This window comes from Anolis sagrei, chromosome 2, assembly GCF_037176765.1.
Source record: "Anolis sagrei isolate rAnoSag1 chromosome 2, rAnoSag1.mat, whole genome shotgun sequence".
NCBI lineage: Eukaryota > Metazoa > Chordata > Lepidosauria > Squamata > Dactyloidae > Anolis > Anolis sagrei.
In genome coordinates this window covers 27,901,722-27,929,156 of record NC_090022.1, presented here as the reverse complement: position 1 = coordinate 27,929,156, position 27,435 = coordinate 27,901,722, and the positions used below count along the sequence as shown (strand labels likewise).

The 27,435-nt window shown below is 43.1% G+C and overlaps 1 protein-coding gene across 1 annotated transcript in view; it reads right to left on the bottom strand.

Moving 5' to 3' along the window:
* Nucleotides 1-27,435, bottom strand: part of LAMB2 (laminin subunit beta 2) — a 69,515-nt gene that overhangs the window by 6,477 nt on the left and 35,603 nt on the right. The window contains exons 14-31 of the mRNA XM_060766507.2: nt 26,628-26,786; nt 24,200-24,324; nt 22,422-22,542; nt 22,115-22,307; nt 20,612-20,755; nt 19,069-19,300; nt 17,602-17,765; nt 17,193-17,417; nt 16,089-16,306; nt 14,504-14,600; nt 12,268-12,640; nt 10,901-11,085; nt 9,647-9,888; nt 8,147-8,350; nt 6,377-6,521; nt 4,608-4,815; nt 2,896-3,037; nt 1,412-1,588 (exon numbers count right to left, since the gene is read on the bottom strand). Coding sequence (XP_060622490.2) covers nt 1,412-1,588; nt 2,896-3,037; nt 4,608-4,815; nt 6,377-6,521; nt 8,147-8,350; nt 9,647-9,888; nt 10,901-11,085; nt 12,268-12,640; nt 14,504-14,600; nt 16,089-16,306; nt 17,193-17,417; nt 17,602-17,765; nt 19,069-19,300; nt 20,612-20,755; nt 22,115-22,307; nt 22,422-22,542; nt 24,200-24,324; nt 26,628-26,786 — 3,354 coding nt within the window. The remainder of the gene's footprint in view (nt 1-1,411; nt 1,589-2,895; nt 3,038-4,607; nt 4,816-6,376; nt 6,522-8,146; nt 8,351-9,646; nt 9,889-10,900; nt 11,086-12,267; nt 12,641-14,503; nt 14,601-16,088; nt 16,307-17,192; nt 17,418-17,601; nt 17,766-19,068; nt 19,301-20,611; nt 20,756-22,114; nt 22,308-22,421; nt 22,543-24,199; nt 24,325-26,627; nt 26,787-27,435) is intronic.

Genomic DNA, 27,435 nt, shown 5'->3' with positions numbered 1-27,435 from the left:
GTATGCTGTTTAAGACCTATATGTAAAGCTGCCTTGAGTCCCCTTTGGGGTTAAAAAAAGTGGGGTATAAATAGGGTAAATTTATACACATAATATAATATTATATACACATATTAAAAGTGAAAAACATATATGTGTAATACATGTATGTGTGTATGTGTTGGAGGTGTCCACTTACATAGACAACCTCTGGCCCCCACAAACAGGCTATAGTTCCAAGTGCTGAGAAGCCTCCAAAGGCACTCCCTCCACTGACATTGCAGGTTAGAGCGAGCGCCATGAACATGTAGCCCAAACACTGCCAATGTCCTCCCCAAATACTACAGCCCACCACCCAAGGAATGCTTTCATTCCTGGACAATTTCATCCTAGATTTGACATGTTTCCTCTACTATAGGCAGCCATCCCAGGGTTCCTTGTGTGGAATTTGCATGACCCCACCTACTGCCTCTCCCTTAACACTTTCCTACAGCACACAGCATACAGAGAGGAATTGATCAGCAATGGAACAGGAGGGATTTGGGGGACTGCCTTAACAGAATGGAAGTTGTAGTTCGCCCTGCATGCAAAGAAACTGTGACCCCCACCGACAATGGACCGGGACCACACTTGGCACAGAGAAGCCCCATGACCAACTGAACATACTGCACAAAATTTCCTTGATTTTGGGAGTTGTAGTTCACCCTTATCCAGAGAGCACTGAACCCAGCTGACGTCGGATCTGGACCACACTTGGCACACAGACCCAACATGGCCAACTGTGCATACAGGGCTTGTTTGGGGAGGATTGAGCCATGATTCTGGGAACTGTAGTTCACCCGCATTGTTATGTATTTTCTAATGGGAGTATTCATAAACAATAAAATTAAAGACTGATTTCCCCCCCTAATAAATAGTGTTACTAATTCACTAAATTATATTACCTAACACCCCAAAACAAACAATGCCTTTTTCAAATAACCCGGGCACTGCCAGGTGCCCAAGCAGGTAAATAAATAAAATTGCTCATCTCAGAAATACTTGATTTGCGGTACTTTTTGAAACCTTCCTAGAATATGAGAAAAATCACACTAGAACAATTTACAAAGTCAAGCAAAATGGTTGTGTGTTTGGACTCTGCACACACCATGCAGACAAGATGCTGCCTTCAATACTCCTGCATTTCCCTTTTAATCCCATGGGACACCTGCTGCTCATCCCAACCAACTTAAAAATGAAAAATTCAAAATATGGATGGGGTGGGAAGGAGAATACCCTCGAGAGCAGTGAAGTGATTGCCTTATATGTTCTGCTCATTACCACCCAGCAAACCAATGGTAAAAGACTGCAGAACTTGTCTCTCACAAAAGGCTCAAGAGCTAAAGGCTTCCCCTTAGGCCTGCTCAGGAGCTTGGATCAACATTTCACCTACCTGTTCAGCTTCCCCAGCTCTTTCCCTGGCAGCACTAGCTGTCTCTTCAGCTCGCGTGGCTGCCAGGATGTTGTTGGCCCGTTTCATCTTGAGGTCGTCCACCTGCCTTTCGAGGTGACCCACCCGCTCCATGGCAGCAACCAACTGGCCCTCGGCATTTGCTGTCTTTTCCTGGATCTGGAGGCAAAAGAGGGAGACAGGTGAATACGCAGAGGGACATATTTGGGGGAGCATCTCCACCCCATGGGCTGCTAAACTCATACATCATCTCGTGTGCTCTGCATCCAGATGACATTAGAAAAAAAAATATTGATGTAGGGGCACAAAGGGGCAACTAATACTGGAGATGTGGCAAATACTGAATTTTTTGGATGTAGAGAATCCAAGGATACAGGGTTGACTGTATATTGTTTCTGCAGCAGTCCGGGCCAATCCAGACAGTAATAGTAGTAATAATAATAATAATAATAATAATAATAATAATAATAATACTTTATTTATATTCCGCTCTATCTCCCCAAAGGGACTCAGAGCGGATTCCAAACATAAAAGCAAACATTGTCCCAGGAGCTTCCACAGCAAACAGGAAGGTGGCCAGATGGTGTTCCCTGTAAATGCGGAAGCAATTGCTACAAAAGGCAAAAAAGTGAGATTTCCAGGTGCAGGACTATTGCAGTTTTGAGCCGAATATGCAGATCTTCACATGTATGTATGTCTCTGCAATTGGAAATCACGGGATGTTTTATCTGGGTTTGTTTCCTAGTTTTAGATGTTTGTTCCTGATTGGTCGGTTCCTAAAAAGAAGGTGACATTTGAGTAGAAGGCAAAAATTTTGTGTGCCAGAAACTTTATGGAACGTGTGGAGGGCACATTTTCTCTGGCCAGGACAATGTTGTGGCCTCCTAGTCAATGTTGTACATCTTTACACAAGAAGAGCAATCAGGAACAGCCATCTATAACCCAGGAACAGCACCCTGTTTTTTGATGCCACAAGTACACAACCAAATGGCCAGGCAGCCAGGCTCTAAAAAGTGTCAATAATGACAAAGTTCTTTTCCTGGCTTGAAAGTTTGTGTTCTTGTTTGTTTATGCAGTGCTGACTTTGGCAGACGTGGTCCTATCCTGGAAACTTTGTTTGTGTGGCAGATACTTCACGAAACGTCTGGAGGACACAGTTTCTCTGGCCAGGACAAAGACTGGAACTTTTGCAGTGATTTGCTGCAGTGATTCTCCACATTTCTGCATTTCTGTATCTTGAGTTTGTTCTTTTTTAAACTGACATTTCCGGACGGAAGTCCTGCGGTGGCCACCTTGGGAGCCTCTAAATCTTGCAATGCACATCAAGTCTGGACAACAGAGGCAGAAATCCCCGGAACAACAGGTTTATATGTGGACTTCTTCTGAAGTGCCGGGATTTTTTGCCCCTGTTTAAAACCCATGATTTAGTGCTGTCTGGAAGAACCCTCAGGTTTAAAGAGGCTTACCCTGTTTACCATATCATCTGTGTGATGGATATCGCTGGCTGCATCACGAATGGCTTTCTCAGCAGCATTTTGAGCATGTTTGGCATCATCGAGGGCCTTCTTCACCACTTGAGCTGTATTCTTTACCCCTTCTGCTCGAGCACTGGAGGGGGAGATTTTTTTCATGTATAAATACTCCCACAAGCAATTCTAGCACTAACATAAGATTCCCAAAATATTGAGATTACAGCTCTCTTCATGCATTATTTGAGTGATTGATTTGTTGCATTTATATGCCACCTTTCTCTCAAAGTGGGGAATTCGAAGTGGTTTCCAAAATAATTAAAACTATTACAAGCTTTTTAACCAGTATCACTGAGGCCCCATCAACATTGCCATATAATGCAGTTTCGGAATGCAATTTAACTGCTTGAGCTGCATTATATCGTAGTGCAGACTCATATAATCCAGTTCTATCTGCATTCTGAAACTGCATAATATGGCAGTGCAGATGACCCTCAATTGACTTTAACCATTATAGCTCCAGTTACAGTTGCAGCGCACCATGCATTAGTGGATATGAGAGAGATATGTAACCAAACAATCATTTGTCATGTGTGCTGCCTTCTTGAGCATCTTGTTGGCCACAATTGGACCACAAGGCTGTCCATTATCCATTATTAGAAGGCATTCCGGGGGATGTCTGACCAAAGTGGAATAGAGTGGGACTATGACTTTCTGTGATCTAGATACTATTATTGATTCAGTCTAGAATTGCATTGGCTGTTTTAACTGCTGCATCATATGTTCCAAACAGTAGGGTCCTAAACCAACTTTCCTGTACCTCTTGCCCACCAGCTGTCATGGCTATGGGATATAAGTGATATTCCAATTCATCTACAGCTCACTAGATTAGAATAGGCTCTTAGCCCTTATGAATAGTGTGCTATTCTTAGCCCTTATGAATAAATTAGCCTCCCTGCATAAGCGGTACCTAAATTTCCTACTTGACAGATGCAACTGTCTTTCAGGCTACAAAGGTGAAAAGGTGGTTAAGCTCAATTGTGTCTTTGACTTGTCTGAATTGTTATCACCACCACCATCATTATCGTCAGCTTTATTTCTACCTTGCCTTTCTCTTCATGGGGACTCAATCTGACTTACAATAATATGACACAACCCAATACATTTTAAAACATGACAAATACAAAAATGAAAAACAATAAAACATTCATGACATGGTTATAAATTACAATACTGTTAAGATACATAAGACATTCATATAATTAAAATTACATTAAAAACTAAATATTCTCCCTGCACACACATGGGGCCCCCTGGTGGCGCAGCGGGTTAAACTGCTGAGCTGCTGAACTTGCTGACCAAAAGGTTGGTGGTACGAATCCGGGGAGTGGGGTGAGCTCCTGCTGTTAGGCCCAGCTTCTGCCAACCTAGCAGTTTGAGAACATGCAAGTTTGAGTAGATCAATAGATACTGCCTTGGCAGGAAGGTAACAGCATTCCATGCAACGTGCTGGCCACATGATCTTGGAGGTGTCTACGAACAACGCCGGCTTTTCAGCTTAGAAATGGAGATGAGCACCATCCCCAGACTAGACTTAATGTCAGGGGAAACCTTTACTTTACATTTACTAAATAAATGCATACAACACCTCCAGCAGTGTGCCCCTCATTTTCCCCCAAATGCCTTCGCATACGCTTTTAAATACTCACTTGGCCCGGCGTGCCTCCTTCAGCAGGTCACCTGCCACACGGACATCCCCTGCTGTTTGGTTCAAGATGGCATCCACATTGGCCAAGCTGCTGACACGCTCCTTGATCTGCTCCGCAAGATGGTGAATTTGAGCAGGGGATGCTGGGATGGAGAGTTCCAGCACACGGGAGGCTACCAGGGCAATGCTGTCAGGATCAGCCCCCTCAACTGTGTGAAGAAGGGATTGTCAGTGATTGGAATCAGTATAGTAACAGCCATCCTCCCTTATCCTTTAGGCAGACTCCCATAGATACCAAAACCTGTGGATGTCCATAATATGCAATGGTTCATTATTTTTAATGCCAAACTCACTTATACTAAATGCCCTCAAAAAGGCAGCAGCAGAGTAGCAGCTCTTAGGGAAAACTACCCAAAATAAATAGCAGAGCATCCAAAAACAAACAGGACTCTTAAAGTTGAGCATCAGCTTATTAGCAAGCAGAGTGTGAAGTGCCGTGTGATATAGCTGTAAAGAATTCAGAGGTTAGGAGGCAAACATGCAGAGTTCAATCTTTAAAAAATCACAAAAGGTTTATTTACAATAATAAGAAATAACTGCATTTCTTGATAATAAATAACTGGGTCTGAGCTACTCTAACATCCATCTATTCTAAGGTTTCAAGAGAGGGAAACACTCAATCACTACATCTCTCCTCACACACAAGCAGAGAGAGATCTCAAAGCACACAGCACATATTCTTCATACTGAAGTGTAAAAAAGCTTGCAGTAGTAAAGTTTCCATTGTAAACAATAAATAAGAATGAGAGGAGAAACAGAGAAGAGAGAAGAAATTAGAAATATTCCCAACTGTCATACTGGAGACATGGGGGAACCCTTAGCTAAAGTAACTAAACTAACTAATTGCTCCTCGTTAAGGTCTTGAGACTTGGGGCAGTGTGGGGTTGAAGTCCAACAGCAGTAAGCCTTACAAGCCACTTTCTTCTGCCTTGCAATGGCATCTTTCCATGTCAAAGGCAGAAGCGGTGGGCTCTCACGACTAATGTGGTCCTATTGTAGATCCAAATTTTATTTATTTATTTATTTATTTATTTATTTATTTACGGTATTTATATTCTGCCCTACAAATCCCGCAGGGGACTCAGGATGGATTACACTGTACATATACATGGCAAACATTTAATGCCATAGACACACAACATATATAGACAAACACACAGAGGCTATTTAACATTCCAGCTTTTTCATGAGGATATTCTGGCCACCAGAGGAGCTGTCGCTTCACCGGCGCTTCACACTGATGAAGTACTTCCTCATTCTTTGCATGCATGCTGGAGATTTTTATGGTGTCATAAATTAGCCTCCCTGCATAAGCGGTACCTAAATTTCCTACTTGACAGGTGCAACTGTCTTTCGGGCTGCAAAGGTCAACAGCAAGCAACACAAATTGGTCAGAAGATCACTCTGACTCGGGCTGGCTTTGAACTCATGACCTTTTGGTCAGTAGTGATCTTAATGCAGCTGACTGCCAGCCAGCTGTGCCACAGTTCCAGTGAACATTTAAATTTCTAGTGGCTTGAATCCATAGATTGTGAGCACGTGGAGATGGCTGGCCCACTGTGGAATATTTTACATGATCTGCCTGGACAGAAACTCCTTTTCTGAGTTAGGAGTGAAGGTGGGGTAAATGCAAATACATAATGTACATATTTAATCAGTATAATGTAAAAGGTATGGGCTAGAAGAAAGACCGTCTGATCCTGCACTTACGATTCAGGAATCCTTTGATTTGTTGGATGAGATCTCTCAGGTCTTTATTAGAGCGCTCCAGCCGGGCTTTGGTGGCATTGGCGTTATCCAAAGCTGCCTGTGCTCTCTGTTTCGCCTCTCCTGCCCGGGCCTTGGCTTCAGCCACCTGCCAGCAAGACAGAAGATGCCTGGTCAGCCAGCAGGGGGCGGCAGAGGCACAAGGATTTGGAGAACATGAAAGCGGGGCGTGTAATGCAAAACCCAAACCCATGAAGGAGCCATCCATCTACTCTCCAATCACAATAAACAAAACACATCATGCAAGCTTTCAAAGCTCTACTGGCTCCTTCATCACGTAAAAGATCTAAAATGCTCTCCTGAAATGAATGACAGGCATCAAAACATTTAGACATTTCTGATGGAACATGATGTAGGAAGATTAGGTATCTATAACAGAGTATAGTGCAGCGTAGCCAGCGCTATATATGAGTTTATGATAGGAAACAGGACATGAGAGAAGCCTCCCACAGGATGGTAACACACCCCTGGGCAACGTCCTTGCAGACGGCCAATTTTCTCACACTAGAAGCAACCTTGTGACACAATTTTAAAAAATGGTAGGAAACGAGAGCAATTATGTAAGGTGCTCAGTTAAAGATTCAAAAAGGTAAAAGGTAATTTGTGTCATATAAAAGAGTAAGTAGTCACCTAACTTTGGTAGGAGAGCCCCTAATGTTGACTCTCGTGTTTGTGTGTAAGGCATTATGATGCTCCCTTCTCAAACAAAGGCATACTAAATATTTCTAGAAAGGAGGGGAAAGTGATCTGAACTTGCAGGCAGGAAGTAAAAACACTTATAGGAAAGTGAAAAACAAGACAGAAGGCATGCAGCTCAGGATTTCCTTTATAAGTGTTTAGAAGCACTCTTCACTTCCAACATATACTATGAGTTGTAGATCAACCACTAGTTACTGATGGTTTAACTGATCATTTAAAGAGAATTGTGAGCTTTCCTTTGGCACAAGGGTATGGTCTCTCAAGTCTGGGAAATGACGGTTCTCTCTGTAAGAAAACTGGTTTGGAAAGTGCAGTGCCTCAAGAACAGTCAGGGGAGTCAGAAGTAGCAACAGCAGATAAGAAATTGTGTGAAGAGCTGAGCGATAAGGAGGGTTCTCAAAGGAGTCCACTTGTAGCTACGAAGATCAACAAAAATCTTCATTTACAAATAATTTGGGCTGTTCAGAGAGATTACTCGGGAAAGTTGTGGAGAAAATTCACAGGAAACAGAATTATTTCATGACTGTCTATTAAACAAGTTGTTTACATTAAGGTCAGTTCAGGCAACACTGTGTTAGAGTGAGACGCTAAGCCTGAATTCTCTTGTTCCTAGTTCAAGTCAAGCCTTGGTTTTGGATTGAATATACCCTGGAAGTTTTCTATGTTCCTGTTCATGTACTCCTTTTCAAGTTTTTACTAGTTCTTGCTTGTGGACTTAGGCTGTACCTGCGATTTCTGGCTGTTCCTGGACTTTGTCACCTCTAGAATTTTATGACATTTGGATTACTGTTTGGTTATCACCTGTTGATAAACCTTTTTGGATTATATATATTCCTTTCTTATTCCTGATTTTTATATGTTTTGATGTGTTTTTGCAATAAACTGTTTGCTTATGTTCCTGGACTCTTGTGTGGTGCGGTGGTCACAGGTGTTTCCAGGCCTGGAGTGCAACTCTATGCAAAACACATCCTGCATCTTGACTACCCAGGCCTTGCTGTAGTTCTCAAAGGTTACCTGACGCAGCAGGGTATCCACATCGACCACGGCACGGCGCAGCTCTCCCTCCGCATGGCGGGCCCGGTCCAAGGCGTTATCAGCTGTGGCCACAGCCCCATTGCAGTTAAGCCCTCCACAGTGGCGCCGGCCATCTTCATCACGGCAGCCAGCTCCCCCACAGGGGCTGTTAGCACAGGGGACATCCCCTGGGGCCCCACATACCTGGGCGAAGGAGGAAAACAGAGAATGGTTGATGCTGTCATCCTCACCATTTCCATTTGCCCACCATTAATGGATTTTCCCTCTTTGGATGGGTATTTTAGGAGGCCTGCAATTGCATACTCTTCTTGCACAGCAGGGATTTAGATCAGATGGCCCTTTTGATTCCTCCCAATGTTAAGAATTTAAGGTTCTATGATTCTGTGACCATTATCTTTAAGTCTACCTCCAGATGCCCCTTCCCTACACCAAGACATCATGTTTACATCAGATCTGGGCAAGCTCTGGGACTCTAGAAGCCAGTACCTTTCTTCACTTAGAGTTCACTGTGGGGTTCAACCCTGTCCCCAAATACAAAGCTGATCGCTGGTTTCATAAAAAAGAAAGAAATCACTTGAGAGAAACACAAAGCATGGTGACAGCTGCTTTGTTTGAACGAGAAATCTCTACCTACCTACCTACCTATCCATCCATCCATCTATCTAAAGTATAGTGAAAGCTGCAAAAAGGCCAATGTCCTAGATGTGACTTAGATGTTGCTTCCCCTGGATCAGTTTCTCAACCTGTGGCTTCCCAGGTGTTTTTGCCTCCAATTCCCAGAAATCCCAGCCAGTTTACCAGCTGTTAGGATTTGAAGGCCAAAATATCTGGGAACCCACAGATTGAGAACCACCGCCCCAGTACATAAAATCTCTACCTTAACTTCATTTGTTGTTGTGTATTGTCAAGTCACTGCAAACCTATGGCAACTCTAATGCCAACCTACCACAGGGTTTTCTTGGGAGAATTTGTGCAGAGGGAGACTTTCCTTTGCCTTCCTCTGAAGTTGAGAAAGTGACTTACCCAAGGTCACCTACTGGATTGTATGGCTGAATGTCCCAGAGTGCATTCTAATGTGACTCTAATGCAGTCAACACTATTTTAGCTGCCATGGTTCAATGCTATGGCATCCTGGGATTCGTAGTTTGGTGAGGCACCAGCATTCTTTAGCAGAGAAGTTAAAGACCTTGTAAAACTACAGCACCCATGATTCCATCACATTGAGCCATGGCAGTTCCAGTGGCATTGAACTGCATTAATCCTACAATGCAGATGCAATCAAACTGCTATGTCACATTTAACTTGTTTAACTAGAAAGGGCTCACTATAGCATTATGTGGCATCTGGTTAAATCCCAGAAGCTTTGATACCTGCATAAATGTGTCCCTACTTTCCACCATTTCTCAGGATGCTCCATTCTTGCTCAGTGGCTTGTTTTAGTTCAGTGTTCCCTCCCATCTTTTTCCCAGCCTCACCCACCTTCTCATTGATCTGGTGCAGGCTCAACCCTGCCACACGGGTCGACAGGTCGGTCAGGCCTCGCCGGTTGGCCGCGTTCTGCCGGTTGAAAGCATCTCTCCGCATTGTCATCAGATTTTCTGTGCGACGCCGGGTAACAGCAGACTGGCTGACAGGGCTGGGCACCGCCAAGGTGGAGATATTGGCCCGGTGCTCGGCTTCTCGCGACTGCGCATAGGATTGACGGACACTATCATAGGCACCTGGCCAGGAGAAAGAGATAGTTCAAGCAGGGATATTGTGCAGGTTTTAAACCCTTCGATCAGGCACGGGCAAACTTTGACCCTCCGGGTGTTTTGGACTTCAACTCCCACAATTCCTAACAGCTGGTATTCTTATATATATATATATATATATATATATATTTCATAGAAATACATTTTAATATGTGTATTTATAATTATGTGTTTTAAACTATGTGGTGCCCCACCACGAGGAAAAATGGGTACGAAATAAAATGTTATAAAATAATAAATAAAGACATACATTATTATTATTATTTGATAAATAACAAGATTACTACACAGCAAACAAGATAACTATGCTGGCTTTTGTATTTGATCACACGTCAGACACTTCTCAAGTGTCTAGGACTGTGTGATGTATTGGCGAATAATGTGTGCAGATCCAAGTAGGGTGGCCTTTTGTAGCTGACAGATAGTAATTTTGTCTGCGTCAATTGTTTTTAAGTGCAGGCCAAGGTCTTTAGGCACTGCACCCAGTGTGTTGATCACCACTGGGACTGCCTTTAGTGGCTTTAGCCAGAGTCTATATTATTATTATTATTATTATTATTATTATTATTATTATTATTATTATTGTTACATTGTGATTTCACTGTAACCGCCATGGTAATATTCTGTAGACCCTGGGGATTTGTTGTTTGGCTTAGAATTCAAACTATTCCTTCTCAAACTGCAAATCCCAGGTTTCCATAGGATGCAGCCACTACAACTATTGTGGAATTGCTGTGCCATAAGTGTGGGGTGTGAAAGGACCCCAATGTTGTAATCCTTATTTAGCCAGAAAAAGTATTTCTATCTGTTGGAGAGAGAAGATAAAATAAGAGAGAGAGAAAGAAAAAAAAAGGGGGGAAATCAATTTAGCTAAACTCTATAAAATAAATAGAGTATATAAATGAAGGGTAACCGTTAATGGAGTCACGTTTTGAGTGTTGCTATGGGTTCAGGATGAAGGTGCACTGTGGACACTTACCCAAGACATTGGCATTCATAAGGGCCTCAAGCTGACGCGACAGATCTGCCAAGCTGAGGTTGAGCCCCCGAGCGCCACGCTCCAGTGTGCCCAGGGCATGGTTGGCATTGAAGTTCTTGTCCTGGGTGGCTGTAAGAAACCCTTCTAGGCGGGTCAGTGTTTCTGTTATATCAGCTATTTCCTGCCTGAGAAGAGGGCACAGGACAGAAGAAATGAAAATGCAGCATTGCCCAAACATGAATCAAGGAACATGAAAAGCACTGCAGACTACTTCAACCAGAGAAGTCAGCCATAGCAGAGCACCTGATGAACCAACCTGGACACAGCATTTTATCTGAGAACACAGAAATGCTGGACCACTCTCACAACCACCATGTCAGACTACACAGAGAAGGCATTGAAGTCCATAAGCATGTGGACAATTTCAACAGAAAGGAGGAAACCATGAAAATGAACAGAATCTGACTGCCAGTATTAAAAAAACTCTAAAATCAGGACACTAAACAAATAGCAACACTAAAAAAGGGGGGAGGGGGATTCCAGACAAGAATAAATCAGGGCCAGCTAACACCTCTCAACAAAGGATTCCCCAGGCAGCAATCAGCCAGGCTTTGAACATATAGAGCTGTTCAATGCTAATCAAGGTGGCCAATTGCAACATTCACATTTGCCTTTCTCCCACCCTGGACATTTCACAGATACATAAACCTCGCTTGACTAGTTTCCAACAGACCTCACAACCTCTGAGGATGCTTCCCATAGATGTGGGTGAAATGTCAGGAGAGAATGCTTCTGGAACATGGCCATACAGCCCAGAAAGCTCACACCAACCCACTGAAATGCTTCTGTTCTGGGAAAGCTTGACCTGTTGCTTCTCTTATTCAGGAAATGGGGCAGGCCGGTTACTACTGGGGACATCACCTTAAATTAGGGTGTGTAACTGCACCAGAAGCTGGGAAAACATTCACCTCTTCTTCCTAATGTTCAGGTGGAATCTCCTTTTCTGTAATTCGAATCCATTGCTCCACATTCTAGTTTCCAGAGCAGCAGAAAACAAGTTTGCTCCCTCCTCCTTATGACATCCTTTCAAATATTTATACATGTATTGTCGAAGGCTTTCATGGCCAGAATCATTAGTTTGTTGTAGGTTTTTTCGGGCTATATGGCCATGTTCTAGAGGCATTCTCTCCTGATGTTTCGCCTCCATCTATGGCAAGCATCCTCAGAGGTAGTGAGGTATTTATACCTGGCTATCATGTCTCCTCTCAACCTTCTCTTCTGTAGGATAAACTCAGCTCTTTAAGCTGCTCCTCATAGGGATTCATGGTCTCTGGACCTTTGATCATATGAAGACTACCTTTACTCACCTCAGCTCATCCATGTTTTGCAAGAGGCGGGTGATGGCACTAGCAGTAGCATTGCGGGCATTAACTATGGTCTGGGCAGCGCTCAGCTTCTCTTGCAGTCGACGGAAAGGACCCTCAAAAGCGCCGGTGAGGCCTGTCTGCTGGAGCTGTTGGGCCCGCTGTACCAGAGCGCGGGTTCGGCCGGCCAGGTCTTGCACAATACGATCCCAGTCCCCAAAGCACTCGTGGCATGGCTGGCAGGCGGGGAATTCACCAGCAAAGCCACGGGAACACTGGTCACAGCGCACGCCTGACACGCCTGGGCGGCAGGAGCAATGCCCGGTGATGCGGTGGCATTGTGGCTTCTCGATCCCACGAGGGTCACAGTCGCAGACTGCCCACAAAACAGAACTTGTAAACAATACTAACAACAAACAATATTAGCATTTATTTCTTATTCATCTTTCCCTATAGATCAAAGCAGAGAGCAAAGAATGTGTTGGGTTTCATCACTGGACTGCACAAATCTCTTGTATCATCACGTTTCCAGACCTCAATGAGTAGCTACACTAGAAATAGAAAAGCTGAGATATCTCCACCTCTCCCTTTCCTATGCATGTTTTCCGAAAGGACTTTGATGATATAGCAGTGGAATTCTGTGAGGGAACTTCCTTTTTAAAGGTATTTTTTATTACCCTGGGCCTTTCGCCATTTTCCAGTCTTTTCTGCTTTTCTTTCTACCTATGAGGATGCACATTTTGCCTCGCTCTAGGCGAAATATAGCTGCATGGATTATTTAAACCCTTTTACCTCTTAGGAAGATGAGATTTAATAAGCTAGTGAGCTCCAAGACCTTTTCTATCAAAAATGTATTTCTTTTACTTCAATACATATTTTTGAACCTAAAGTTCTGACTCTGCAATCCTGTGCCATCCTAAGGAATAGAAACTTATCCCCGCTCATCACATGTAAATTTCTGCTGGTTATGAAGTTTACTTCTGGTATTTTATTTATTTATCGTATCAGGAGCGAACCAAGGGCACAGTTGTAATGTATTTAAAAACATAACGTATATATATATATATATATATATATATATATATATATATATATTAAATGTCCTTTGACCAGTAGCTGACCACTTGGAGTGCCTCTGGTGTTGCTATAAGGAGGTCCTCCATTGTGCATGTGGCAGGGCTCAGGCTGCATTGTAATAGGTGGTCTTTGGTTTGCACTTCTCCACACTCACATGTTGTGGACCCCACTTTGTAGCCCATTTTCTTAAGGTTGGCTCTGCATCGTAGTGCCAGAGAGCAGTCTGTTCAGTGCCTTCCAAGTCATCCAGTCTTCTGTGTGCCCAGGGGGGAGTCTCTCATTTGACCAGGGACTACTTGACCAGGGACCACTCTCCAGCCATTTAGAGGCAATGATGTAGTAACGGTGAGGCCGCGGACCATATTTTTGTTCTTATAGAATCATAGACTCCTAGACCTCATGGGCCATCCAGTCCAACCCCCTGCCAAGAAGCAGGAAAATTGCATTCAAAGCACCCCCGACCTGAACCACAAGTTGGGAACCACTGCATTAGATCATCCAGTTGTAGGAAAGGATCCAGGTGACATATAAGCTAATAGTAAATATTCCTGGATGAACATCTATTTGGAAATTTATTATTTTATCTGTTGGTAGCAGGGCAGATATGGAGACCAGAGTCACAAATAAGCTAATTGAAAACTAGATCCTACATATCCCTTGTAATTAGTAATAATCCTTGTTAGCAAGTGGACTAGTCATTTATCTTTACACTGTGCATTAAATAACATGGCACAGCCTGAAACTGGATCTAAACTGGTAATGAACCATTCACCCCAAGACGGCATTTCTGAATGTCACAAGAAACCTGACTTCTGAGTAAAAACCAAAACAACTAAACTAAACTTCCTATTATACCCATAGACTTAAGCCAAAGTATACTGCTGCATCCTCTCCTTGCTTGTATGTTCTTTCATATCAATGTCTTTTACCACCATAACTGTATTGTGATGTTGGTTGACCACGCATCCTAATAAGAGTAAGATGCTGATTCAAGACCTTGATGTTTCTCAGTAGACACTCAATTTTAAGGACCTTTTCACAGTTGTAACATTACTGAGTGTGTGCCTGATGAGCCACTAGTGCTTTCTGAGTGAGAATTTTAGGCCCCCCACCCCAAAACTTGCTAAAATGTTGATCTCACCTATTTGCTAACTATGCTCACCTCTGCATTGCTGATTTGGTTCACCCCAGTGGTTCTCCTGGCATTCTGAACAGGTTTGGCCTCCAAAACCTGGTCGACATTGGCATTGTCCTGTAAACTACAAAACAGACTAAGTTAGAAATACAGCATCAGAGTTCCCCTGTACAAGCCCTTGTAAACCATCTATCTCACAGCAAAGTGAGATTGAGGGCCCTTCCACACAGCCATATAACCCGGAATATCAAGGCAGATAATCTACAATATCTGCTTTGAACTGGGTTATCTGAGTCCACATTATCATCTAATCCAGTTCAATGTGGATTTTATACAGCTGTGTGGAAGGGGACTGAATGTGTCATTGTGAAAATATAAAAACCAAGATGGTGCATAGACAGGAAGCCCTGGCCCTTGACTGCTTTAACTAGAGGTCAGCTGTGACCAGCAGTGCTGCAGAATTCGAAAAGGCACTAATGGAGGATGAAAGGGAGAAACATGCCAAGAGGAAAGTGCATCAAGCCAACCCTGACTGGGACTGCCTTCCACCTGGAAACCGATGTCCTCACTACGGGAGAACATGTGGATCAAGAATAGCCACCTACGGACCCACCATCAAGACACTACACTTGGAAGGCCATCATCCTCGGGCTATGGGGGATCATCTAAGTAAAAATAGAGGGAAATATACATGACCTGGTTGGGTGATGACAACAGTAGCAGCAACAATAGTTGTAGCAGTGGCTGTTGTGGTATAGCAGAGATTCCAGTCCAACCCTATTCTGCCATGCAGGACACTCAATCAGAGCACTACAGACAGATGGCCATCCAGCCTCTATTACTTGGAAATTTGTTTCTTATCATTTGAATCTGCTGCCCTGTGTCTAGTCTCCACAGCAGCAGAAAATAAGCTTTTCCTCTCCTCAATGTGACATCATTTCTAATATTAAAACATGGCTATAATTGGAGCCCCTGGTGGTACAGTGGGTTAAATGGCTGAGCTGCTGAACCTGCTACCTGAAAGGTTGCAGGTTCGATTCCGGGAAGCTGCATGACCTCCCAGCTTCTGCCAACCTAGCAGTTCGAAAACATGCAAGTGTGAGTAGATCAATAGGAACCGCTCTGGTGGGAAGGTAACAGCATTTCATGCAGTCATGCTGGCCACATGACCTTGGAGGTGTCTACAGACAATGCCAGCTCTTTGGCTTAGAAATGGAAATGAACAAAGGTATGGAAGGAATGGGATGTAAGCCCATTCCTTCCATACCTTTTTTCCAGCTTCTCAATATTCTTATTGAATTGTGGTGATGGAATTCTTCCCATAAACAGTCCCATATGTATCTTACGCAGTGTCTTTATCACACTGATGTTTCATCCATCCCACAAAGAGCTCAAAGCTGGGTTTATGCCCCTAGTCTGCGCCCCCATTTTAAGCTTAGAACTTCATGGCTAAGTGGGGAATTGAACCCAGCTTTTCCTACTTCTAATCTGACATGCTAACCATCCTACCACACAGTGTCTGTGCCCTGACCACTGGATCTGTTTCTCCTATTTCCAATTTTTCATTCTCCTGGGCATTCTCTGCCTTGTCTGGCACAGAGTGCGGCCTCACCTGATTGCAAGCAGGACTGAGTGAGTATTGAGGGTGGCAATCGCACGGCTGGCAGCCCTGTCCACTGGCTATGTTCCAGAAGTTGGGGGCGCAGTGGTCACAGTTCTGTCCTTGGACGTTGGGCAGGCACCGGCACTGCCCACTGTACCGCTCACATTGACATTGGTCTCGCGATGGACATTCGCTGCGTGCTGTGCCCAGGAAGTTGCAGGAGCATCCTACAGAAAGGAACAAGAAAGACCACAATCAGATATGTCCACCTAGCCAAATATTATTTATTTATTTACCCGTTTTACCCTTTTATCTTTCTGAGAAGATGAGACTCAGTAAGCTAGTTAGCTCCAAGACCATTTCTATCAAGCTTATCCTAAGCTCGCCACACATAAGTTTCTGCTGGTTATGAAGTCTACTCCTAGTACTCTGTTATATTTGCGATGGAATCACCACAACTGAGGGTTATTTTGGAACCTAACAGCTCAGATTCCCCAACATAAACAACAACAACAACACACTTTAAAAAAAGGAACCACTCCCTTCTTTGAGTAAAATGGCAAAATCTCTTTCTGAATGCCTGGCTGGGAAAATGGTGGCAGCCAGGTACAACTAGCCCTGGAAAGCGGAGTTGGTGTTTTCCCCTTTCTGCATAATGACTCTTTACTTACCCTGGGGTCATATCAACATTTTGGCCCCAAAACACACTTTTTTCCCCTTTAATTGTTTATTTATTTATTCAAATAGACATACATCTGCAAGTGTTTGTGGCATACAGTGCAATACTTTCCATCTATGCTAAGGCTTCCTGCCAAAACGGAACTGTAGAGGAGAGTCTACTGAACAAGCCAGTACCTGCTGCATACCAGTACTGCCATCTGTTGAGGAGTTACGAAGGTGGGGGCATTACCATCGCAGGTGCATTTTATAAACATTTTCCTTTAGGTTTTGACATGCAGTACATTTCATTCTTCTCTTCCATGTCTTTTCCCAAACTCACTCTTGGGTTATACATGAGGTCAATTTATATACAAGAATACAGGATAAATATTAAGGAAACCAAAGAAAAGTGTGCCTCGTGGGCACAAGCCCTCCTCACGGCAAGATACTCACGGCGGCAGGTGCGTCGTGTGGCATCCCCATAATAGCCCCCTTGGCAGAACTGACACTGGTCCCCCTCAGAGTTGTAGAGGCATCGGAGACATTGGCCCGACCGTCGGTCGCAAGAGGTTGGATCACCCACATCAATGTTGTTATTACAAGCACAGGGCTGGCATCGACCCCCAGCCTGCCAAGGGTTGCCATAATAACCAGGTGCACACTCGTCACAGCGGGGGCCTGTGTAAAACAAGGAGGTAACATTTGGGATGGTCTGCAATGAGTAGCAGCAAATCCCAAGCCTCCCCGCAATATACATAAACTCACACATGCTTGATAACTCAAGGCCACCAGAACTTAGATTTTTATAGCAGGCCCAGTCTTCCCATGGCCTCTACAAGGCAAATTAGGAGGATCCACTTGCCTGTATAGCCTGCCAAGCAGCTACACATCACACTTCCGGAGCGGCTGTCTTGATGGCAAGTGGCAGCAAAATGTCGGCCTGATCCAGGGGCCTCTGGGCAGGGACAGGGGCGACAGTGGCCCCCTGAAGCCAGCACTGGGTTTCCGTAGTATCCAGAGACACAACTGTATATTTAAGCGAGAAGAAAGACGTTACTTTTATAAACATACTATCATATCACACAATTTTAGATATAAAGGGAGGTATAGATTTTTGCAGGAGCCCCCAGTGATGCAATGGGTTAAACCACTGAGCTGCTAAACTTGTTGACTGAAAGGTCGCAGGTTCGAATCCAGGGAGCGGCATGAGCTTCCACAGTCAGCCCCAGCTTTTGCCAACCTAGCAGTTCGAAAACATGCAAATGTGAGTAGATCAATAGGTATCACTCCGGTGGGAAGATAATGGCGCTGCATGCAGTCATGCTGGCCATGTGACCTTGGAGATGTCTACGGACAACACTGGCTCTTTGGCGTAGAAATGGAGATGAGCACCAATCCCCAGAGCTGGACACAACTGGATTTAAAGTCAGGGGAAAATCTTTACCTATGGATTTGTGCATTCTCAATAGTGTTGTATTACAAGTAGCAACTAGGAACCACAGGTATTCTATGGTATGCCATGGTATTCTAGGTTTGTCACATTTTAAAAGTATATTTTAGCCAAGGCATCCTCAACCTGCAGCTCTCCAGCTGTTTGGGCCTTCAACTCCCAGAATTCCTGACAATTGAAACCTCTTTAGGGCTTCTGGAATTTGGAGATCCAAACAGCTAGAGAGACATAGTTTGAGGATGGAATCTAACGAAGATCTAACGAATCTATATAAAGATTTGGAATCTAACAAAGAAAAACTAAAAAACAACAAAGGGTTTGGAAAGGGCTTCTACAATTGGGAGTATGTGTTGTCAAAGGCTTTCATGGCCAGAATCATTGGGTTGCTGTGGATTTTCTGGGCTGTATGGCCATGTTCTCTCCTGATGTTTCCTCTACATCTATGGCAGACATCCTCAGAGGTTGCAAGGTATAGTTTCCAATATATTTCACAACCTCTGAGGATGCCTGACATAGATGTGGGTGAAACGTCATTAGAGAATGCTTCTGGAACATGGCCATACAGCCCGGAAAACTCACAGCAACCCAATTGGGAGTATTCTGTGCTGTAGGATTTTTCCTTCCTCTTCAATGACACTTGAAGTTCCCAGTTGTGTTGGTCCTGTCTCTATCCTGCTTCACTTTCTTATTGCATTCCTCACTCCCTTGCCCTAGTACAACATGGCAATACTAAAAGTAAAAGAAGAATACCTAAAAGATCTCACCATCCTTTCTGGCTACCTGAACAATTGCCACTCCTTAGCTGAGGAATTCCAGGAAATGTCTGCCCCTTCCATTTTTTTTTCCAAATTCTGCTTCAAAATAACTTAGTGATTTTACCTCTGGCATCGATCTCCTTCTGTGTGGCCCCGGCAATGTATGCAGCTGCCAGTCCGTGGGTCACATTCCTCAGAGCGGCCATTGCACTGGCATGGGCGGCAGTTCGGAAAACCCCAATGGAGTGGTTGGCAGTGGTTGCAGCGAAGCCCAAAGGCTCCTGGTCGACATGGGCACTGGCCACTGAAGTTGTCACAGAAACCACTTAAGGACCCTTCGTTGCTACACTGGCATGCTGGGAAGTAAATAAACACATGTGTTTTAGGGCTTTCCCAGGACATCCTTACGTCATAATTCTAGATGAAGGTAGTACAGTATATGGTTCAACCAAGATGCAATACAATGGACAAGATTCTACCACAGTTACTTACATTTTTCTATCAATCTACAGGCAATCCCCGAGTTACAAGCATCCAGTTTACATACAAATGAGGGTGAGACAACAGGAAGTGAGAGGAAATCTACCCCAAGGAAGGAAAATGCACTCTTATAATAATAATAATAGTAATAATAATAATAATCCAGTAAAGGTGGTCCCAGTGGTGATCGGCACACTGGGTGCAGTGCCTAAAGACCTTAACCTGCACTTAAAAACAATGAGCACTGACAAAATTATCTGTCAGTTGCAAAAGACCACTCTACTCAGATCTGCATGCATTATTTACCAATATATCACACAGTCCTAGACACTTGGGAAGTGTCCGACGTGTGATTGAATACAAAAGCCAACATAGTGATCTTGTTTGCTGTGTACTACACTTGATTTGTATCTCATTATTATTATTATTATTATTATATACCGTCTTATCTCCCCAAAGGGACTCAAGGCGGTGAACAACAAAATAAGCAAACATTCAATGCCATACAACAAACATAAGTAAATACCCATCCCACCCAAATCCCAAAACAAATACACATTTATATCAGAAGTAAGAATCATTAAAACAGATTCTAGCATATAAAATGTAGTGTAAAAGTTATGGTGAAAAGGGGTCTCTGCTGAAGCTTTACACCAATCCTGGTTTCCACAACAAACCCATACTTTTCAAACCTCAATTGTCATAGGAACGGATAGTGACGTGAAGCTAAATAAACGTTTCAAGAATGTTAACACTTCCCTATGCTACCGAAACTTTAAAAAATGACTGGAGTTAAACTTTAAAACGTAGCTATTCGAAATTACATACAAATTCAACTTACAGAACCTATCTTGTTTGTAATACACCCCACTGTTCTTTTGCGTATCCCCTCAGAATCTGATTGCCCTAATCCTGATTTATCTAACTGCAGCTGCTGTGAACAACAGGGATCTGTTCTTCCTTTGATCAGAATATAGTAATATTTCCATTCCTTTCCCTCCAGTGATCTCCACTAACATAGTTCCTACTTTCAGCAGAGATCATACAAAGGAGGGGAGTGGGAACATCAGTCTACTGAGTCTCAACTGACAGGAGAGCAGAGCCTTATCACTTGCAGCAACTGCTGCTATCTATGAAAAGGAATAAGAAGGAAATTGTTAATGGGAAAGAACCTGAGCTTCACTTACCTCTACAACCACCAGGCCCAAAGCCAAAGGTGCCAGGGGAACAACGTTCACAGCGGCGGCCCACAACATGTGGCTTGCACTGGCACTGCCCACCAGCTGGGTTGCACTCCGAACTCAATGAGCCCTGTGGACTGCACAGGCAGGCTGGGAGCAAAAAAAGTGTGAATATCAGGCAAAGAAGGACAAAAAGTAGTAGTTACCCTCTCACACTGATAAATAGATTAGAGCTCAGAAAGGGTACTTTTTTCTTTCAACTACAACTTTCCAATGCTGGGTAGCAAATTCTGAAAAACGCAATCCAAAGTTGAACTTTTCCAACCTTTAGAATAGAGCCCATGAGGGAAGAATAAATGTGGCTTCATCTTACTCACTCTAGAATGTATTTAATTGCCACAGGCAGGGCCAGTACATATTAGAGGCAAAGATGAAGTACTTTGGCCACATAATGAGAAGATAGGAAAGCTTAGAGAAGACAATGATGCTGGGGAAAATTAAAGGAAAAAGGAAGAGGGGCCGACCAAGGGAAACATGGATGGATGGTAGCATTGAAGTGACTGGCTTGACTCTGAAGGAGCTGGGGGTGGTGACGGCTGACAGGGAGCACTGGCATAGGCTGTTCATGAGGTCACGAAGAGTCGGAAGCAACTGAACGAATAAACAACAAAAGCTTTAGATGTGGTTGCCTTCAAATCATGGCGAATCCATGAATTCGGTAGGTCAACTATAATATTTTTACACAGTGGTTGATACTTTTTAGTTTTCACCCCATTTGGGTCTCCAGATGTTATTGAATAACCACACCTATCACTTTTGATTATTCACCATGCAGACTAAGGATAATGGGAGTTGCAAACCAATAGTTCTTGTAGTTCTGCAGTTGGAAAAGGTTAAAAGACATTTTGAAATCAAACATCATATTCACAAGACTCGTATCTAAATTCAAATCCCCTTTGTCCTGACTAAACAGAACAAACTACAGCAGTGGTTCTCAACCTGTGGGTCCTCAGGTGTTTTGGCCTACAACTCCCGGAAATCCCAGCCAGTTTACCAGCTGTTAGGATTTCCGGCAGTTGAAGGCCAAAACATCTGGGCACCCACAGGTTGAGAACCACTGAACTACAGACTTCTAGATGTCACTGGATCACAACTCCCATCAGTTCTAGTCATGATGTCTAATGAGGAGGAATACAGGAGTTGGGAATCCAGCATCTGGAGGGCCACATAAAATGACTTGATGGGCCTTGACTTTAACATGTATGCTCTAGGATTAATGCAGAGGAGCAGCTGTTTTCAATGGGTATAGGTTTCCAGGGACAGCTTCCTTCCCCAACCGACCAAATTCAATATATACTTTCCCAACCAATTGAATTCAATATATCAACCGAATTCAATATATCACTTGGACTTTCCCCAGTGTAGTACGAGGATCTACCTATAGTTGTATGAGACTTGTGTGGGCAGAGAGCAGGGGATTCTGCTACGTTTGAGCCGTTCAACACTTACGCAGAGCCCCTTGTTGGATGACAGCTGACATGCTGGTGAGCAAATGGGCACAAGGCTCTGGGATGGGGGCCTTGATCACAGGTCGAGCCTGTTGGACACAGCGGTAGCGCTCAAAGATCTCCTTGCGGGCAATTGAGGCAGGATCCCCAGCAATGAACATCTCCAAGGAGGAGTAACGTGGCATCAGTACCAACTTGGAAGGGGAAAAAGGGGGAGAAGAGGTAAGCTTACTGCATTTTCCTGGTGCCTTCAGCAGGTTTTGGTTCTTCCTGCAGGAAATGCCCAGGTTCTTCCACCTGATACTTACGGAGTCCAGAAGTATAGATGCACCTTGCAAAGGCTCATGCCCATCATAGCGAGTGAACTCTACCCGGATGGTATAGCTGACCCCTTGCTCTAGACAGACTGGCTGCACCAACACCACATACCTAGAGAACAAAAGGGCCAGTACATATTAAAAAGGATGTATTTATAGCTAAATAATCCTTTTTGTAGCATGTTTCTGAATGTCAAGGTTACAAAGCAGGCTCCTGAGGATCAGGGAAGTGTATGTGACCCATCTCCTATCCTTCCAGATTCATGGGGCCACACTTTAAACATAATTTAAACTAGTTTTTAAAAAGCAAAATTGTGAGTACAAACCTTATTTTACCATAAAGTCATAGTCATGTCCCAGGAAATTTTTACTGGGCGGGGAGCAGGGGAACTTCCTGACAATTACAGCTGCCTCATAGTGTGGTGAAGTTTTTAAGCAGAGATTGGATGGTCATATGTTAGGACTGCTTTAATTGTACTTGTCCTGCGTGGAAGAATGGGGCTGGACTATGATTCTATAATCCATTGATAACAGCACAAAAAGGCACCCGTGGATGATGGAATCCACAATTCCAAACCCTCTGTTAAATAAAACCCTTAATAAAGATTCAACTTCTAAAATATACTGAAGATGTGTTGTCGAAGGCTTTAATGGCTGGAATCACTAGGTTGCTGTGAGTTTTCTGGGCTGTATGGCCATGTCCCAGAAGCATTCTCTCCTGACATTTCCTCCACATCTGTGGCAGGCATCCTCAGAGGTCTGTTGGAAACTAGGCAAGTGAGGTTTATATATCTGTGGAATGTCCAGGGTGGGAGAAAGAACTCTTGTCTGTTGGAGACAGCTGCGAATGTTGCAAACTGGCCATCTTGATTAGCACTGAATAGCCTGGCAGCTTTAAAGCCTGGTTGCTTCCTGCCTGAAGGAATCCTTTGTTGGGAGGTATTAGTTGGCAATGATTTTTTTCGGATTATAAAGAAAGCTTGGGTTTTAAATCTTCAGTCTTGGAAACACAATAAATTATCCCAAGGGGAAAATGCAAAAGATAAGTAATCTGCATAATTTATTTTAGCACAATTCTTCAACGTCATTCATACAGGGTGGGGAGGGGATTGAGTGGAAGGAACAAAGACTATGCATTACAATTATCTTATTTATCTTATTAAATGCAAAGGCAGATCTGACTTAGATGCGTATTCCTGACTAGTCCTAATACTGTATGAATATTTGTCAAAGTTCATCGCTCTTTCTAACTTTAACAGAATCATAACACTGGAAGGGGCCACAAGGGCAATCCAGTCCATCTCCATAACATAGAGTCATAACATTCCTGGCAGATGGCCATCCAAGCCCTGTTTAAAAACCTCCAAGGAAGGGGAATCTAACATGATCCAATGCAGCATATTCCATTTCTTACCATCAGGAAGTTCTTCCTAATGTTGAAACTTTTCCTGGAATTGTAACCAGGAAATAATAGGGTTTCCTGGTTACAATTCCAGGAAAAGTTTCCACCTAAACTTTAGGATGAACTTTTATTTCCTGGTCTCTAGAGCAGCAGAATACAAGCTTGCCCCCTCCTCAATGTGAAATTCTTATAGTTATTTAAACATGGTTATCACATGCTCTCTTTTTCCTTCTCCTGGCTAAACATCTCCAACTCCTCAGAGGGCTTGGCTTGCAGACCTTTTACCATTTTAGTCCAAACACACAATGCAGTGTGTAGACTGTGGCAATGTCAATGTGCTACCGATCCAGAGTTTCTCATCACTCACCGTGATGCAGGAGGCAAAGATGCGGACATCACATCATCAGCAGGGATGGTGTTTCCACACGGGCTGCTGGTGGGAATAGGTCCAGGCCGTATCACAGACACCTTCACCTCCCATTTTCCTGGCAACTGGGGAGAGAAAGCATCTGAGTGCACTGCTCATGGGCAGCCTGAAGTCAGTATAGCAGTGGTTCTCAACCTTCCTAATACCACAACCCCTTAATACACTTCCTCATGTTGTGGTGACCCCCAACCATAAGACTATTTTCGTTGCTACTTCATAACTGTCATTTTGCTACTGTTATGAATCGTAATGTAAATATCTGATATGCAGGCTCTATTTTCATTCACTGGACCAAATTTGGCACAAATACCTGATACGCCCAAATTTGAATACTGGTGGAGTTGGGGGCTGATTTGTCATTTGGGAGTTGTAGTTGCTGGGATTTATAGTTCATCTACAATCAAAGAGCATTCTGAACTCTACCAATGATGGAATTGAACCAAACTTGGCACACAAAACTCCCACGACCAACAGAAAATACTGGAAGGGTTTGGTTTGACCTTGCGTTTTGTAATTGTAGTTCACCTACATCCAGAGAGCACTTAAACAATGAAGGATCTGGACAACACTTGGTATGAATACTCAATATTTATTTTTTTACTGTGTTATTATTATATTACTGTTTTACTCTATTTATTATAGTTATTACATTTATTATTTTAAATGTTTGTCATTATTGTTATTGTTACATTTTTTATTTTTTACTCTATTTGTTATCGCTATTACATTTATTATTTTGCTTTATTATTGTTATTATTACATTTATTATTTTACTTTTTTGTTACTATTGTTATTGTTACATTTTTATTTTGTCTATTATTGTTACTATTACATTTATTTTACTCTATTTGTTATTATTTTTACATTTATTATTTTGATCTATTATTTTATTACATTTATTGTTTCACTATATTATTACTGTTATTATTACATTTCCATTTCCTCTATTATTATAATATTTATTACATTTATTATTTTACTCTATTATTATTGGAAGTATACATAAGCACATTTATTATTATTACTATTATTATTAAACTTTATTTGTACCCCGCTAGCATCTCCCGAAGGACTTGATGTGGCTTACAAAGGCCAAGGCCTCAACACAACAACAACAGACAATAACAATACGGTACAAAGCAAATTAAAAACATAAGCAACAACAAAACATTACACTATTACGCAATAAAACCAGGGCCGGGCCAATGAAGGGTACAGGTTAAAAAGTGCTGGGTGTAAGAGGTGATATGTTGAAATTCTGGGCAAGTGCAATGTGCAGAGAGTCTTAAACTCTAATAAAGTGCTTCTGGGACATAGTGCTGGGGGTTATCCTATTCTGGAAAGGCACATCGGAATAGCCAGGTCTTCAAGTTCTTCCTAAAGACTGCCAATGTGGGTGCTAGTCTAATGTCTTTGGGGAGGGTGTTCCAAAGCTGGGGGGCAACCACAGAGAAGGCCCTGTCCCACGTCCCTACCAAACGCGCCTGCGACGCAGGTGGGATCACGAGCAGGGCCTCTCCGGATGAACGAAGGGAGCGCGTGGGTTCATAAACGGAGATGTAGTCACGCAGGTAGGCAGGTTCCAAACCGTTTAGGGCTTTGTAGGTAAGCACCTGCACCTTGAATTGGGCTCAGTAGGTAAACAGCAGCCAGTGGAGCTCCTTAAACAGGAGGGTTGACCTCTCTCTGTAAGGAGCGCCAGTTAACATCCTGTCCGCCGCCCGTTGAACCAGTTGGAATTTCTGAGCCGTTTTCAAGGGCAGCCCCACGTAGAGCGCATTACAGTAATCCAATCTAGAAGTGACCAAGGCATGGACTACCCCGGCCAAATCAACCTTTGCGAGGTATGGTCGCAGCTGGCCGTATATTGAAGAAGGTTAGAATAATGGTTTAATTAGAGTTGGGCAATCTTCTCTTAAATTACAGTTTTATGTAAATATTCAAAAACATTTAACCTACTGATGCCTCAATTAATATAATTGTATTCATATCTATTTTTATTTTGAAATTTACCAGTAGCTGCTGCATTTCCCACCTTCAGCTTATACTCAAGTCAATATGTTTTTCCAGTTTTTTGTAGTAAAATTAGGTGCCTCGGCTTATATTCGGGTCGGCTTATACTCGAGTATATATGGTAAACCATTTCCTAATATGTCCCTTGCCTTATAAAGTTTATGAAAGGGATTAAGCTCCCTTCTTCACATAAAGAGAATTTGCCCTGTCATTGCCATAAGAAGCCGAAGCCTTCATTTAGATGTTTAACACCAGGATTGATACTGGAAAGTTGAACCTGATCCCAATCCCCTTATTTCTCTGCAGCTGAGACAAATTGGGTAGATACTAAGAAGGAAGGCCAAAACTGAGTCACCTGAGGTTCATAGCGCAGCAGTATGTCGTACTCCATGGTGAAGGGCACATTGTCAATCCGAAATGCCACTACGTTTCCCTCCAGCACTCGCGCAAAGCCCACTCCCGTCCATGTAGCTGGCCGACCTGTGAGGTGCACTCGCTCCACAACTTCTGCTCCCTGTCAAGAGAAAGACCAGTATGATGTTGCCCTTTTGTCAGGAAAACACACAAAAACCTTTTGAATGGATGAACCAAGAGTTCATCCATTCCAAATGCATGAATACTTCATTTTTTCCATTCTTTTTGTCAAAAATTTGCAGTTATTCATAAGCAAGATGGAAATAAATTAGACTTAGACAACTGTGAGGAAAGAGAACTGACAGATCTTATCATTCCACTAGAACGCTCAGCAATTTCAAGTCTGTATTCAGTCAAGTATGTGATATTAGGATTGCCACTTTTTTCTCTCTTGACAGTCTTCTCATCTTTCACAGCTACAGTTGTTGATAACTATCTCCCAGTCAACTTCAATTTATGGTGATCCTCTGAATGAGAAATCTCCAAGTCACTTTGTCATCAACTGCCCAAGGTCATGGTTTCCTTGACCGAGCTCATCCATTGTTTTCCTCTTTTGCCTGCTGTCTTCTCCCTGAATATGCATTACTATCTTTTCTAGTAAGTAATCTCTGTGTTGTCGAAGGCTTTCATGGCCAGAATCACTGGGTTGTTGTGTATTTTCCGGGCTGTAGGGCCATGTTCCAGAAGCATTCTTTCCTGTCGTTTCACCTGCATCTATGGCAGACATCCTCAGAGGCTGTGAGATCTAT